The sequence below is a fragment of the Rhinatrema bivittatum genome, chromosome 11 (assembly GCF_901001135.1).
Source record: "Rhinatrema bivittatum chromosome 11, aRhiBiv1.1, whole genome shotgun sequence".
NCBI lineage: Eukaryota > Metazoa > Chordata > Amphibia > Gymnophiona > Rhinatrematidae > Rhinatrema > Rhinatrema bivittatum.
In genome coordinates, this window is record NC_042625.1 from 77,784,124 (window position 1) to 77,800,487 (window position 16,364).

The 16,364-nt window shown below is 46.5% G+C and overlaps 1 protein-coding gene across 5 annotated transcripts; it reads left to right on the top strand.

Moving 5' to 3' along the window:
* The first annotated feature begins 50 nt into the window (after positions 1-50).
* On the top strand, positions 51-15,933 carry CLIP3 (CAP-Gly domain containing linker protein 3). Of its 5 annotated transcripts, none has more exons than XM_029571208.1 (14): positions 54-371; positions 2,189-2,340; positions 3,051-3,190; positions 4,069-4,162; positions 4,482-4,643; positions 4,875-4,993; positions 5,372-5,608; positions 6,210-6,345; positions 7,000-7,128; positions 9,552-9,683; positions 9,840-9,963; positions 11,405-11,469; positions 12,310-12,382; positions 13,806-15,933. In XM_029571208.1, exons 1-14 carry the CDS (start codon positions 61-63, stop codon positions 13,858-13,860), a joined length of 1,929 nt encoding a protein of 642 aa, XP_029427068.1. In that variant the 5' UTR covers positions 54-60; the 3' UTR covers positions 13,861-15,933. The 5 variants fall into 5 exon arrangements, 4 of the variants coding, with proteins under 4 accessions (XP_029427068.1, XP_029427067.1, XP_029427069.1 ...); XM_029571207.1 differs by having other exon boundaries at positions 57-371; positions 9,549-9,683; XM_029571209.1 differs by lacking the exon at positions 54-371 and adding an exon at positions 583-633 and having other exon boundaries at positions 9,549-9,683.
* Positions 15,934-16,364: the final 431 nt, after the last annotated feature.

Here is a 16,364-nt window from a genome sequence, read left to right on the forward strand (position 1 = left end):
TCTCTTTCCCCTGTTCCAGCTCAATCTTTTCCTTTCCCTATTTACTTCTTGCTATTCCCTATGCGTGTCCTCAATCTTCACTGCATCCCTCTCTCTCTCTGCTTTTCCTACACTGCCTGCCTCCCTCCCTTTCTTCCCCACTCCCTCTCTCCCCCCCCGCTCTCACGCACTTACAGTAGCAGGAGCGTGACGCAGGCAGAACCAGCGCTCGCCAGTCAAGAACTAAGGAGTCATCCAGTCCGAACTGGAGCCTGCAGCACCGAGCCCTCCGAGGATGGAGCGAGTCTGAGGCTGCTCCGAGCTCCCTGCCCCGCTTCAGCACCAGAGACAGCAGCTGCAGAGCCCGGGCGATCAGCGCCGGCCCGGGGCCAGTGAGTGAGGCAGGGCGAATGTGCACAGACGGTGGGGAGAGGGTCTCTCCAGCCACAGGAGGGGGTGCGCTCTCCCTTCCCCCTGCGTCTGGCACAGACTGGGGGAGGGGGGGGGGGGATTGCCTTTCGGTGTTGAGCCCGGCCTGGGAGGAGAGGAGGCAGCGGCGGATCGGGGGAGGGGGGGAGACGGGGTGGGGGAGGGGGGACGGGATTCTGCGCTGCTGCTGCTGTGACGGATGCAGGAGGGAGGGACCACGAGAAGGTAAACAGCATCCGACATCTCCCGAGCCAGACACGGACCAATCCCCCGGAGAAAGCAAGCCTCTGTCCTCCGCCGGGCCTGGGCAGAGACCATCTGCGAGGGACACCGGAGAGAGCGATCCCGGTACCGGGCATTGCCCTGAGCTCCGAACCCTTCCCCCCCCCAACCCCCGTACTCACTCTAGGGAGCCGCCCGAGTCCCCATCACTGCCGATCGCAGCTCGGGCCCCCATCACTGCCCACGTCTGCAGTTCTTGCTTTGACTCCTGGGAACTTAATATATAGGGTCAAAATACTTTTTCTGCATAGTGGAGTGGGACCATGGACCCTCCCCCCCCCCCCCCCCCCCCCGGCAGGGCTGTTTCTAGAATGATTTATTCAAGAAGGATCTGGAAAGGTCTCGGCAGATTCAAATCAGCCTGGATGCTGGCACAGGCCCAAATGCAAAGGACTGAGGCTTGGCTTCTGTTGAGCAAGGAGGGGCAAGCATTGCCCCTTTGCCTGGTGGGAGAGAAGCTGTGCTAGGTATCACTGGGTTTTCATGGGTGAACACCTCCACTTAGCCGCCGGTGCAAGGAGCATCTGCACACTCCTGACCAACTCTCCTCCAGGTCCCTGGGGGAGAAGCTCAGTCCCATTCAGCAAAGTTGCTAAGGCAGAGCTGGGGGTGAGGAGGGGGCAGCAGAAATATTATGCAGCAGCAGAAGCCTGCATTTTCTCTTGTTTTATAACCTGTTTTCCAAGAGAAGGGTTGATAGGGGATGAGCTGTCTAAAGTCTCCTCACATTCTAATTCCATTATATACCAAAAATCCAGCAAGGGATACAGCAGTCTTTGCTTTATTTGCTTGACTTTGCTGAGATGAAATGGGATATTACATGGTGAGATAGTTTCATGAGACGCTGAAGATGGACTAGCACACAGCTTGAAGATGAAAACACCAGGGAGTGAAAGCTTTCTAACTATGCAATAAAACACACACACAAACACACACACACACACTTCTCTCCTGAACTGTGTCCATTTTATAAAGGTTTTTCTCTTGTATAAGAACTGGACAAACCCCTCCCCCACTTCCACACTTTTTCTCTATCTCATTTACCCTGCCCCTCTTGGTGCCATCTGTATTGGGCTATGGATAGCTCACCCTGATTCCGTAATACTTTGACTATGGTGACTACGGATGGGAATGACTGACCATAAGCTGACAATATTGTAGCTGTAGCTGCTGGGAATGCTTAGGAATGGTTACTGTGACTGTGGTTTCTGACCATGGTCAGGGAGCAGAGTCACTCAGGCCATGGCCAACCAAAACTTCATTATCAGGAGCACAATTGACCAAGGTTTGTGACTATGGAAGAAGAATACTTACCCCTGATAAATACCTTCTGCAATATTGTTTAAGATTCTGCTGAGCACAGCTTAATAATATTTGAGGATCCAGGAAACACGAGACTGGCTGTTCGGTCAGATCAGACTTATCCGTTTAAGTTTTCTGAATGTCTTTAGGGCTGTTTGAGATGAAGAACCTAACGCAACCCTTCTTTCCTTGAAAGGGGGCATTTGCAAACCATGACTAAAGATGACACGACAGAAGCCTCCATGGAGGAGGAGCGACGGCCTTTGGAGTTTCACAGCCCACTTCTGGAGAAGAGGAAGAAGCCTCTGGTCCACCATTCAGCACCGGCCCCTCTTCCCAAGGATTACGGTAATGGGTGCACTCTTCTTCCGGATGTCTTCCTGCACTTTGAGTAGGAGGTGAAAGTCGTTCTCTCATCTGAATACGGGATCTCGGTGGTTTTGAAAGCCCATCTATCTACCGTAACTGAAATAAAGAGGAAAGCTGCCTCATGTATGCATAGCCAGTATGCAAATTAGGGTCCACCACCTTCCTATACTCTCCAGCTCTGCCCCGCCCCCTCTTCCTAAACTCTTCAGCTCTGCCCCACTCTCCAGGTCCGTTCCTCTCTGTATTGTCTAATCCACTCTCTACCACATATAGAAATTGAGTTCCATCCCTCTCCCTGGCTTTAGCCTCCAGCTCCACTCCCTCTCTCTGAATAATCAATTCATTGCCTCCTACCACACAGGACATCCATGCTCAGCATGCACTCTCTAGTACCACACATCTCAGTTGTGCACTTCACAGTAGTTCTCCGTTCTTGGGCAGGCTTTTACCTCTGTGTACTATATCATCTTTATATAATTTTATATTGACTTGATAAAAAGGTATTACAAAACCAATTTGACCCATCCAGTTTGGCCCAAAAGGTGTACTTCAGAAGTCTGAATCCTCCCAGGAAAATGTTACAGTGTCATGGAAAATATGAGTACTTACAGGAAAATTATGATAAAAATGCATGAAAAAGTTCAAGAAAGCACCCAAATTCTGAATTTGTTGGGATTTCTTTTCCCCAGCATTCACATTCTTTGACCCTAATGACCCAGCATGTCAAGAAATCCTCTTTGATTCCAAGACCACAGTTCCTGAGCTGTTTGCCATCATCCGACAGTGGGTTCCCCAAGTACAGCATAAAATTGACATCATTGGCAATGAGGTGAGAAAATGACAAGTGACACTTCTGTTTCTATGGTGATGTTGCTTTACTGCACCGTTGCAAACTCATGGAGGGAAAAATGACCCACCAGGGTTTAAACTCTCACAGAGGAGGCCTGGCCCAGTGATTGCACAGAGATTCTGAGACATGAATTTGAGATTCCCCTCTGCCATTGTTTTTTTTGTGTGCCTTCGCCAAGTTACTTTATCTCCCTGGCTTTCTTGGGCTTAATTGAAAATAAGGTGCTGATCTTAAATCTGACTTTCCCAGTCACCAAATTATAATTTTTCCCAGTGGGAGAAAAAGGAAATACACATTTCCTATCTCCTTCTAATAAGATTGTGTTTCAGGAAGAACTGCACAGTGTGAGGATGATTATTATATATTTCTAAGTGAATAGTTCATGTGTCTCTTTTGTATACAACCCAAATGGATACTTTCCATTGTTTTATGAGGGGACCTCACATGGTGGATGGGAGTGGAAAATACAAAGCAAGGCCTAGTAGTTCACTGCGAAAGGCATACTTCAAAACCACTGCAGCTACCTCTGTGGATTATTAATATATTATACATCCTAATTCACTCTTACTTTGATCTGTCATCCTGTCCTGTGGGAGAACCCTTCTTGCAGTAGATTAAGAGTATCCTAGAATGTTGGCCAACGGAGCTCTCAGATTGGCTGAGCCCAGTTTACAAGAGGTGTCATTGAGCAGCCTTGGGCCCAGCAGTTAGCACATTGCTCATGTCACTGCTGGAGTTAAGAAGAATTCCAGTAATGACAGTAGTCTTAAGGCCAGGTATGACTACAGTGGGATGTGACATTTGTGCCTCCAATCTGGCTTGTGCCTAGGCTCAGCCCCAGTTCTTGTGTTTTTCAGATTCTGAAAAGGGGCTGCCATGTCAACGACCGTGACGGACTGACTGACATGACTCTCCTGCACTACGCCTGCAAAGCCGGAGCCCATGGTGTGGGTAAGAAAGCACAGAATGGCCACTGTGCTCCATAGGCACAGGGCCATACTGAGTATCTACTATCCTGTTGAGTATCCACTCTTCCACACTTTATGTAATCATGAATCTCAGGTGCATGCACGCACACACACACACACACACACACACACACACAGAAAAAAAGCACAGTGGGGCTGAGGTGGAGCCTTGGCGATACTTGTAATTGTCCCACAGCAAAACTGGGTACTGTCCCCTTTCTGCATCTCTCAGCATCATACACTAATGCAATTGCACAAAAGCCAGGAAACTGAACTGGATTTGCATATTTTCGTGTCTGAAGGAGATCCAGCAGCTGCTGTGCAACTGTCCAATCAGCTGCTGAGCCTGGGAGCTGATCCCACTCTACGAAGCCGTTGGACTAACATGAATGCGCTCCACTACGCGGCCTACTTTGACGTCCCCGAGCTGATCCGCATTTTGCTAAAGGCATCAAAACCCAAAGGTGTGTGCAGTCATGGAAATCCAGTACAAATCCCTCTCCCCTCCTCTTTGGAACTGGAGCAGCCGGAGAAGTCTGACCATGGAGTGTCAGATCCTGCTGCACGTTGGATTCAGCAGCATTTCCCAAGCTTGCGCTATCTCTGCCACCAGATGTAGCAATGAGCAGGGCACCTACCTCAGGCATGTGCATGAGCTCCCCGTTTTTTCATTTCTTTGTTTTCTTTCTGCGCAGTGCTCAATTCAACATGCAGTGACTTCAACCACGGAACTGCACTGCACATTGCTGCCTCCAATCTGTGCTTGGGAGCTGTGAAGTGTCTGCTGGAGCATGGAGCCAACCCCACCGTCAGGGTAAGGACCATTAGGAGAAGGGGTGAGGGGCTTCTGGACTATGGAGCCTACCCCACTGTCAGTTTAAGGCAACGGACAGAAGGGCATGGACTGCAGGAGCAGGAGCCAGTTCCACTATTAAAGTAAGGGCCACTGAGAGAAGAGCCAGGAGCTGTTGAGACTCTGCCATTATCAGGGTAAAAGCATGGAGAAGGTGGGGGGAAGAGCTGCTGGATCTGTGCTTTCTTTGGGCTAAAGACCATGGAGAGAAGGGGAAAGGGGGTGGTGGAGTAGACAGTGGCACAGGCTTGCTCTTATACCATGGCCTGATGGGGTGTTAGATGCAAACTGGGGCTGATTAGGGACCCCAGGGTCATGTCTTGCTCTCTTGTCTTTCAGAACAGTAAAGGGCAGGTACCCGCTGACGTGGTCCCGGATCCCATGGACATGAGTCTGGACAAAGCCGAGTCCGCCATGATAGCCAAGGAGCTGAAACAGCTGCTGCTCGACGCGGTGCCACTGAGCTGCAACCTGCCCAAAGTTACGCTGCCCAACTACGACAACATCCCCGGGAACCTGATGCTGACCTCTCTCGGCCTGAAGCTGGGGGACAGGGTCTTGGTGGACGCTGAAAAGGTACCAGAAATGGGGCTCTTCAGACTGACCTTCTGCCCTGCACAATCCATGAGGCGCAGGATCATAGAGAATGGATTCCTGCAATATGAATCTTGAAGTTAGGAACAATAATATAAATATACAGCCCCATTCACCCACAATCTCCTGCCAGCAGTGATAGGCTAGATAATTTATCACAAGGACATTGCCTGGCAACTTCCAAAGGAATAAGATCCAAACCAATATTTATTATTATTATTATTATTATTATTATTATTATTAAAACTCAGTAACTGTAGTGAGAACTGAGGCATACATAGGAAGATAAAGTAACTCACCCCAAAGTCATACACAGAGAAAGTTAGTGGCAGAGCCGGGATTAGAACTGAGACACGGAGCGATAAATGGATTCATCTATGGTCACATTAAAAATCAGTGGCTTAATCAAGGTCCCCTCCTGCTCTTGACTTTAGCACGTTCTGGTGTCATGGAGCTCGAGTTTGTATAGCAGGAGCTGCCACCATCAGAGGCCATAGTGCCAGGGTCAGAGTCTGGGGTGTCAGGTATCCATGTGGACTGGCTGTCATTGCTGATCCCAACTCGTGCTTCTGTCACTTCTTAGGTGGGCACTTTGCGCTTCTGTGGCACGACGGAATTTGCCAGTGGCCAGTGGGTTGGCGTGGAGCTGGACGAGCCCGACGGCAAGAACGATGGGAGCGTGGGAGGGATCCGCTACTTCATCTGCCCTCCGAAGCATGGTAAGAAACGCCCGAGAAGAGCACGAAGGAGAATGGCATCACAGCCAGGACATGCAGCAAGGAAATGCATTGCGTCACAGTGTTTCGTAGCGGTGCCCAAACTAATCCACAGTGTGAGTCTTGAGGTGCCCTTGCAAGATTCAGTATGATATTGTGGTCAGTACTGCATGTCCTGTCCGTGGAGGCAGCAAACAGAAATGTGCATTTATGTGGTGCTTGACTGGATCTCGAAATGCAGCCAAAGCCCTTCAGAAGCGTTCAAGCAGCCACCCTGGGGCAGAGGGCATCCAACTGCCTGGTTCACCTAGATGAGGAAAGAAGCAGCAGCATTTGTATTTATCCTTGGTATCCAGAAGATGTGGGATAAAATGAGCCACAGTCACCCCATAGCCAGTGACGGAAATGGGGATTAGAACGGAGGCACAGGGAAATAAAGCAGTTCCCCCAAGTCCACACAGACTGACCGAGCTGGGTTGAGGACTCAGCAGAATGGTCCTTTCATGAGGCTGTGGCTAATTCCTGGACCATCACATTGCACCTAGTAACATGTTTCCATCTTGCAACCCGGTCACCACTTCTCAAGCTTTGCTAGTCTGTGCTTCTATGTGCTAAATTTTATTTCTGCTTCTCCCCACCCCCACCAAATGTCTTTAGGTATCTTTGCCTCTGTTTCTAAAATCAGCAAAGCCGCAGACCAGACACCTTCATCGGTCACATCTACTCCGAAAACACCTCGCATGGACTTTTCTCGCATGACTGGGAAGGGCAGTAAGGAGAAAAAAGGTAAGGGCAAGCCAGGGCTGAAGAGGGCAGGGGTGGCTTTCAGGATGCCCCGTTTCCTTCTGGGTTACAGAAATTTGCATATGGTCAGGACTGGTAACCAACAGCAGGGCAGCTTTCAAAATCTTTGATGACATCACAATGCCTCCCTGAGATCTCGCCTCCTTTTTTTTTTTTTTTAACTCTTTAGAGATGATTTGTGTGGCAGCTTGCAGCTAAATTTCCTATAATTTATTTATTTATTTAGGGTTTTTATATACCGGCATTCGAGAACGCAGTCCCATCATGCTGGTTCACATTAAAACAAGTGTGCATCGTAAACAAAACTAAAACAATGGTGCGGAAAAAGGCAGTTACAAATAACAGGGAGATTAGAACTTGGCAGAGAGAGAAGAGAAAGGACAGGTTATTAATTCAAACATGTAACGATAGTGTAAAATAATATAAAATTCAAACAAGAAGGTTAGTCATGGTGTATGTGAAGGTAAGGATTGGCGTGGAAGGTAGATCAGTGATTGGAGATCTCGAGGCACTAACCAGGGACAGAGCAGCACTGAACTGAATTGTTTGCCTACAGGAAACAGAGGTGGCATGGGAGGGGCACATGAAAAATGTCGGCCGGCGGTCACCAGGCACTCTACTCTCTGGCAGACACCTGAAAGCCATTGGATGAATGGTTCAAGTTATTACTGTGGTGAAGTGACAGGCCAAATAAACAGATGGCAGAGTAACATACAACTATGATTTTATAAGGTCAATTTCCATGTAGGAGACTAGGCTACAAAAGTTAAACAGTAAAAATAAGCTATTGAGAAATAAAGCAGTGTTTGCTCATGCTATTTCATCCCAGGTCAGACTTCCTTTTGTATACGTCTCCGATGATCATAACGTAGCCAGCCAATGCAATAAAGCAATTGGGAATGTTGACAGCCTGTTCGGTTGCATAAGCAGAGGTAGCAGCAGCAGCAGAAAAAAAAAGTGAGACCCCCCCTTGATCAATGCTCTGTTAATTTCTGGAAAGCTGCACCCTTGGAAGGACATTGAGAGGATGGAAGTGGTTCAGAGAAGAGCCACAAAAAAAAATCATTCAGGACCCAGAGAGGCTTTTAACGCACTCAAAATGTGCTCACTGGAGGAAAGAAGAGGCAGGAGGAAACGACAGAAACAGTCACGAAAAGTACAAGAAGGTGACATTTTCCATAGAAAAGGAAATTCAGGGACAAGGGGACCTGATAGGAAGTGGCAAGGCGGGATATTCAAAGAAAACTGGAGAGAATTCCTGACTGAGAGATACCTGGGACAGCCCTAGCGGCAAAGGAAGTGGCACCCAAAACCGCTTGGGCCAGATATAGACCGTAGTGTTCAGGGCGGGTGGGGGAAGGGGTAACGGGTATGAGAAATGAGGGAGGGGGCTTGAGGGTTTGCTCGGTCAGATGGAAGGATATAGGCTGATGTGCGGAGACCGGCAGTACAGCTGCATCAGGCTAACAAGAAGGCCGGGGGGGGGGGGGGACGATGACCTAGGAACAGCAGTGTCCGGCTGGGGTCACCTGCACGCAGCAGCCAGGGGGTTATCCACCGGCACGGGGTAGCCGGATACTTTGAAGCGCATGGATTGTCACAAAGCAAGGGAGAGGCCCCAGGCGTTGGATGAAGCATAGCACTTGTAAGGAAAAGAAAGGCGATCGTGCCTGAAAGAGGCCGGCGCTGTAAGGGAATTTAAACCAGCTCGGGACAGATACAAAGGGCTGTGGTATGAACAGGGTTGAGAGGCTGGGGGAAAAAGATATGGAGGGGATGGACGGACCTGGTGTTGGGGTCAGCACGGGGAATTTATGTGTTCATCTACCCACAGCATACGTCTCTGTCTTTTTTCTGCCACCGATACCTCTGCTTGTGCAACTGAGCACACTGTTAACTTTCCCGGTTGCTTGATTACATTGATCGGTTATTATAAGGAGATAAAAACCTGACTGTTTCTATGGCATTCACTTATTGTGGCTTCGGACGTTTTTATGCCTACAGTATGTCATTGGGCAGGCCATCTAATAACAGCGTTTGATCATAGGGAGAGCGGAATGTCAATATTTACTGGGGTTGGTTTTAATTATATGTGATATATCACGGGGAGGAGTTTTTTTTTGGAGGGTGCACTTGTTTCTGTGAGTGGGTTGAAGTATTATTCTATGGAGGTATATTTGGAATTAAAAGCAAAAGAGGTGATTTACCGCATTACTATGTTGCATTGCTAGATTTCTTTGTGTGATGCTCAGATAACACAAACAGAAGACCGAGTTTGTTGACATTCCTCGTGCATATTTATATTTTTATATGACTTTTTTTTTTTTTTTCTAATGTGCATTACGGAAATCCTTCAACTGACACTGCTGGGTGGTTTTTTTTTTTTTTTTTTTTTCACTCAGCAGCGCAGAAGAAGTCGCTCTCGGTGGCCAGTCTGGACCGGGAGGGGCTGAAGATAGACATTGGAGACCGGGTTCTTGTGGCTGGGCAGAAACAGGGGATCATCCAGTTCTACGGGAAAACCGACTTCGCTCCAGGTGCAGCGCTTTTCCCCCGCACGGAGTTAGGGGGTGCAGCGTGCTCGGTGCTTGGGGGCGCGCAGTAAAATCCCAGTTTGCCTCTCTGTTCTGAATATGGATGTCTGGGTATAACGAAGGCATTTCTTTCCCCCCGCCTCTTTTATCGCCCCGCAGGGTACTGGTTTGGCATCGAGCTGGATAAGCCCACGGGAAAACACGATGGCTCTGTTTTCGGAGTTCGCTATTTCACCTGCCCCCCAAAACACGGAGTCTTCGCCCCACCCTCAAGGGTCCAGAGGTATGGTCCGACTCCCTTGATTGGCATTTTGTATTTCAAGTCTTATTCAGACACAAATAGATAAAACTATTGCTTGTAGTATAGCCTGGCACAATCCTTAGATACGCATCACAAGAGAATCATGCCTCAGTTTTACAGACAATAACCAAAATAACACCCAAACCTCCCTCCTCCATTCCATGATCACACGATTTTCGGCAGCCTAAAGACCCATTTCATTAGGTCAAAATAAATTAGCCCATATTCTGCCAATTTCTCCAAAATGAGTCATTTTTGCCAGCAAACGTGTACATGAAGCTGTGGATGAGATCCGAAAATGATTATTTGTGCTAAGACCATGTCCTTATGGTTCTGCTTGACTAGAGTTTGGGACACCAGGTGATATAAAATGAATTATTTTAAAGAACATCAGCCTGGAATTCCTGTCCTTTACATAAATCTTCCATAAGTGTGTTCTTGTCCTTGTCTACAAACTGAACCTCCAAATCCCTCTCCCAGGCATTCCTAAGACTGGCAAGTATTAGAATACCACATCCCCTAGAGGCGGCTATAGGCTGAGACCCCCATTTTCTGAGAAATACACCCAGTAGCTGTCCTTACACTGAGGCAATTTCTCAGTTGGACATATTTTCAAAATTTCTTCTCACCAAGATTAGATTCCTGTTGCAGATTACCAAAGGTCTTCACTCAAAATATAGTCAATACCTGTTTAACGCTTTTCATCCCTTTTGCCTCCCTATGTTCCCAAAACTCTGAGATTTTCCCTGGTAAAAGTGTGTATAACTTATGTGCAAGCTGCCAGATCAGCCATGTTGATTTCAATATTAGGGATGTACATCTGTTTGAAACAAATAAGGAATCAGAACCAAAACTGGCCATTTTCATTTTGGTTTGTTTCACATGAAACGAATCTCCTAAAACTATGAAAGTTGTCATTTTCATTTATTTCAGAAATTAGTGCACGCTATTTACAAACAGTGCATGCTTTTTTTCAAAACAAATGAAAAGGTAAAATTTAAAAATGCCCCCAAATGAAATTTGGGCAAAAACAGTTTGAACATGAATGAAACAGATGAAAACAATATTTGTTAGTACTCATTGTCCCTATTCAATATAGGATTCAAAGCTGTCCACTGTCTGAGACAGGATGCTGGGCTCGGTGGATATTGGTCTGACCCCGTATGGTATATCTTATGTTCTTTTGTAAGCAACCACCTCATTTAATTCCTGATAAAAAGCATCAAGTAGAATAAAAGGCCTTATATCTTCTTCAATTTGCACCCAATCACGTGCACGTACATGCATAGCCTATTTATTGGCGTTTTGCAGAAGTTTGGTTACTGAAGGTTTTTATTATACTTGGCCAGGAAACTTCCTCCTGATTGTTTTGTAAGCCCTGTAATTCTTTCTGTATGTATAAAGTTTCTATTTGTTTTTCCAGACTTGGAGGACCCAAAGACTCCCAAGGTGACAGTGCATTAGCGAAGAAAGTTCATCAAGTTACTAGTAGGTATAGCAGGTTCAATGGCTTTCCTCTCTTAACACTGCACTGCTCACCTGAGGTGACAGATGAGAAAGTGAGAAGTACTCCACCCCCTCAGTTTGGGCTCAGCAAGCCCTTAGTTCCATTATGGAAGAACTTCCAACATGAGAGGTTCGTTAGGAAAGCCGTCAGAATGGCAGACAGTTACCTTTCCAGAATGCCAACATGGGAGAGGCTTCTGCCACTGACTCATGCCTCCACCGAGCTGACAACCTCCAAAGACAAAGCTGAAGCAATGTAGGATTTCTCAGGTTCTTACAGCAGGCTTGCACTCAGGGCCCTCCAAGCCTCTGAGTATCAGTACTGTGGCCAGTTTTTTCTGGGAGGAGAGAGTGTTGCATGTCCATTCTCCCAAACTAAGGGGGTTATTTTCCAAAGCTAGCGCACGCGAAAAGGGACTTTTCACGTGCGCTAGCTAGATCGGGGAGGAGTCGGGGTGGCACCGGGGCGGATGCCGCGAAGACAGCGCGGACGGCGAAAAGGTGAGGAGCCTTTTCGCTTCCAATTTGAGGCCCAATAGCACCACCTTTTACGATGGCGCTTTTGGGTGCGAAAGCCGGCAGCAATCGCGCCACGGAGGGGCGATCGCTGCCGGCTATCGCAGGCCCGCCCCCTGTACCACGGAATTGGAGAGCCCGGCGGTATTAGTGAATCCAGGCCTAAATCTACCCCACAAGGGACCTGCGGCTGGCTCTCCAGAATGAGAGGGGTAGCTTTGAATGCCTGGGTGGCCCAGAACAAGACGGTAGGCTGCCACTGCGCACACTGTTCCTTTCAAAAGGAGTTCTGATTTTCCCTTTTAGTGACACAGCCAAAGCGTAACTTCACAGCAGTCAGGACTCCAAAAGATATTGCATCGGAGAATTCCATCTCCAGGTAAGATCCAACAGGACAGGAATCCAGTTCCGGTTCTGTTCTTTATCCTCTTGCCTTATTTGCATTTCAAGTTTTTTTCCTTATGCCTTTACATTTATAGGGAATAGCAAAACGTAAGTGGCGGTGATCCTTTTGTTTCTTAACTCATAGCTTACTCTTTATGCTATATTAATGGGATGGTCGTGTTTAATAGTGCACCTTCCTGAAGACATTAAGCCCGTCAGTGCTAAGGTTTGCAGTGCTGGCTATGGCCAAGTAAAGAGCAACTTTCAAACACTGGGGTAACATTCCGACTCCTCACATAGATGCAATCTTGCATCAGATTTTCAAAGGGAAGGGACCCACCTACTTTTCCCATTGAAAATTGCCACCAGGACATAGCACCCGTGGACTTTTGCAGCTGGCTTATGTGCAGGGAAAATTTCTCTGGAAAATAATGCAGGTAGATTTGAAAATACAATCTATGCAATTTATTTCCCAACTGTGCCCAAAACATGCCCGCAGCACCTCCCCTTATCAGCGTATGTACTTGTAGCTGCATATGAGTGTGGGGGGGGGGCAGGGGAGGCAGTTTTTTAAACTGGCATTCCCTGTACGTACCAGGATCAGTCCAGACTGCTGGGTTATGCCTCCCCTCCAGCAGATGGAGTCAGAGAAAAGAGGGCAGGGGAGGCAGTTTTTTAAACTGGCATTGTACCCGGGTTAATAGGTTTTAGTCTGCATAAATGTCTTTGAAAATTGTCCTTCTCAAGCACTTACTGTTGCCTTGGGAATTACTTTATTTAGTTCACCAATTTAGTAAGGAATAATTTTGATGTTTGGGAGATCGGGTCTTTTTTCATCCTCCATCCCTGAAGGGCATGCCTGGGTGACTCTTGGGAATTCTTGCCAGCTCAGGGGATGAATAGGCACTTTGGCCATGGTACCCCTTTCTGCTCTGTTCCTTGGCTTGCAGGGGCTGCCCCAATATCATCAGTGTCTTCCCTCCCTGTCTTGAATCCACCCAGATAGGTAGGGGATGCTTTGATGCTGCAGAATGCAACACCACAGACTGAGCTGTGAGGTTAACTGCATTATGGTTTTAGAATTATTTTGGGGGTGGGCACAGCAGTACCCTCAAATATCCTTCATTGTCTCTGGCTGTCCCCTAGGAGTGTCACCATATGCAGCCTACAGCTGCAGTGTCATCTCCAGAAGCCACTGTTGTCCTACGGGCAGTATGCTATGTGGATCAGCTCTGGGAGTGCTATGTCCACTCTGCTCCCATCCTTAACTGTTCTGGGAAACAGGAGCTTGCATTTGGATCTGGATCCAGGTCTCTTGCCAGCATGAGATAGATTTTCTGGCAATAAACCTTAGGACTGGAATGTCCTGCTATAAAGCTGTATTTCAAAATAATTATGTTCATGTCTTTCTTCTGTAGATTACTCTTCTGCTGCTGGTTTCCCTGGATGCTCCGTGCAGAGATGCAGTCCTAAAAAAAACTTCCACCGAGCCCCAGATCTTCCAGCCTATCCTTGCCCGTTTACTCCAACCTCGAGTCAAAGACTACTGCCTCTGTCCCATCCAGCCATTCCCAGTCACAGTCCTCGTGACCCCCCAGTGCCTTGTACCTTACTGAGCACTCCCCACCTTCTGTGAGAGGCTCTGTGTTTTTTCTTTTCCTAAGGGCAATAGAAATCAGTTCTTACATGTTGTAAAGAGACCTCTCCTGTTCTGTCTGTCCATCTGTTGCTTTTCCCCAGAATACAAAGCAGGGGTTCGTTCTCCATCCCAAACTCCCTCTGCCTGCAGATCACATGTCCTCCCAGTCTCCAAACACTGCCTTCATTATCTCTGGTCTCTTACAAATCATAAATATTCAGAAGCTGGCTTGCCTTTTTGTTTTAGCTCTGTTTCCCTTTTGTTCCTCATGGTACTGCTGAAAGCCATTTCCAAAAAAGAGAGAAGTTTCTCCATCTGCAAGCCCAAATTCTAAGAGGCTCCCATGCCTGGCTTCTTCAATCCATAGAGAAGTGTTTCAAAAGGCGGCCACGGGAGAAACACATCCCAGAAAATCTCTCGCTCTAAAAAATGAGATCAAAACGTAGGGTCAGGTAGGGATGGGAAACGCATACAATTTCTGGCTTGCATGTGTTTATGCTTCTAGCCCTTGCCTACCTGACTTTTTCTCTGTGTCTTCACATTAACCTCTTTAGGAGAAGATCTCCACCTGTAATTGATTCCCTACCTGCCTTTTGCTTTTTCTAGCAAACTGCAGTGTACAGCTGTCTCCGTGTCGTCAGGGCTCGGCCCCAGGGATGCAAGTCCCTGAATTGTTTCTCTTGCTTTTAGATGGAGACCTGGGTTGTGCCATGGCATGTACAGGCAGAGCAAACGGGGACTAAATCTCTACCTAAAAGTTTCAACAAAACCCGTTAATGCAGCAGGGTTTACTGAGTGCGATGTAAACTTTGGTGTAAAGGCTGTCCCATTTATTTATGCATCAAAGATTTTGAAACTGAAAGAGTTGAAAGAAAAAAGCCCTTAGACAATGTCATTGGATTTATTTTATTTTCTTACACTTGTTAATCGCCTCTTTGAATCAGACAAAGCGATGTACATCACAAGTCATACAAAAAAACGGAAGCCATAAACAATTATCAAGTTAAACCTAATATATCTAAAATAATAAACAGGTACAATCCATAACTTTATAATATTAAAAACCATAATCTAACTTAGATACATTAAAAAAATGCAAAAACAAATAGAAATCATAATCCTTCCCTTAATGCTTGTTATTTTTTATGCTCATGCTTCGGAGCTCCCCTGGTGCCGTGGAACTGGTTTGCCCTTGTTTAGGTTTAGCTTTTCCTGGCTATCAACGGATACTTGTTCCCTCGTGTCTCATTTACTCTCCATCTAAAGAATTTATAAGCTGGGTAGTGGTATTACCATAAGATATCGTAAGGCCCCTTGGCTAGCGCAGCAAATAAATGTCAAAATAAAATGCTTGTATCTAAATGATGACCTTTTGGCATCATGTGCTACCACAAACCTTCTCGCTCTCCCTGTTCTTAACAACTCTAAGCAGCATCCTCTCTGGACTGGCAGAACCGAGGGGGTCTCTTCTGCTGCGATTTGTAAGTCATTTGGTTCGTGGGTTGCTCCTCCTGCTTCCATCTTGTACAGAACTGCATGCTTCCGTCTATCCTACCAATCCCTGTACCTCTGGAAACTTAGCATGAGATAATTGATATGCTGTTACGTATCCAACATTAACCGTAATATTTTTAAAATTGATTCTCTGTGCATTGTTATGGCAGAGTTTATGTTTTCCTGGCCTGTATTCACATCAAAATACATCTTGCTATATTTTTTATTTTTTTTAAACGATTACATACTGGAGGGAATTAACATAGCTCTAATTTTCATAAGCCTATCAGTTTTCAGCTTTCAATGGGAAATGTGATTGATCCATCTAGCGAAAAACACTACAGCAAAAAAAAAAAAAAAAGAAAAAGTCTTTATAGCTAAACATGTCACATCTATTATTAAAGTGTCTTAGCTGGAGGAAAAAAAAACTCTGAAATTAACTATTTTTTATTTTCTTTCCTGACAGATAGAATTTCATGTAAAATGGTGTAAATAAATTGTGGAGTTCACAATAAATACTGTCATAAAAAATTCATTGCTTTTTGCTTTTGTGTTTGTTTTATATTTTGTAATTCGCACAAAACAGAAGTATGGCAATTGGATGAAATATAAATTGCTGGAAATAAATAGTTTAAACCTACGATATTGGGGTCAGGCCAGTGGCAGTACTATGTAGTACCACATAGGTTCAGTTTTCTACCAGGCCCTCTACTCTCTGGGCTGACCAGGACAGAGCTGGGGGATGCCACAGAGGCAGCACTCACAATCCATTGGGTGAGAGAGGGCAGCGTCCCAGTAATTGTGCAATGGTAACATTCCATAGCCAGATTTAGGGTCCATGATT

What these genes read in the sequence shown, in the direction of transcription:
- CLIP3 (XM_029571207.1), top strand. Translation starts at nt 61, where the DNA reads ATGCGTGTCCTCAATCTTCACTGCATCCCTCTCTCTCTCTGCTTTTCC. An exon ending in GAGCCAACCCCACCGTCAGG is followed by an intron (nt 4,994 to 5,371) that starts GTAAGGACCATT and finishes CTTGTCTTTCAG; the next exon opens with AACAGTAAAGGGCAGGTACC. An exon ending in CATCTGCCCTCCGAAGCATG is followed by an intron (nt 6,346 to 6,999) that starts GTAAGAAACGCC and finishes AAATGTCTTTAG; the next exon opens with GTATCTTTGCCTCTGTTTCT.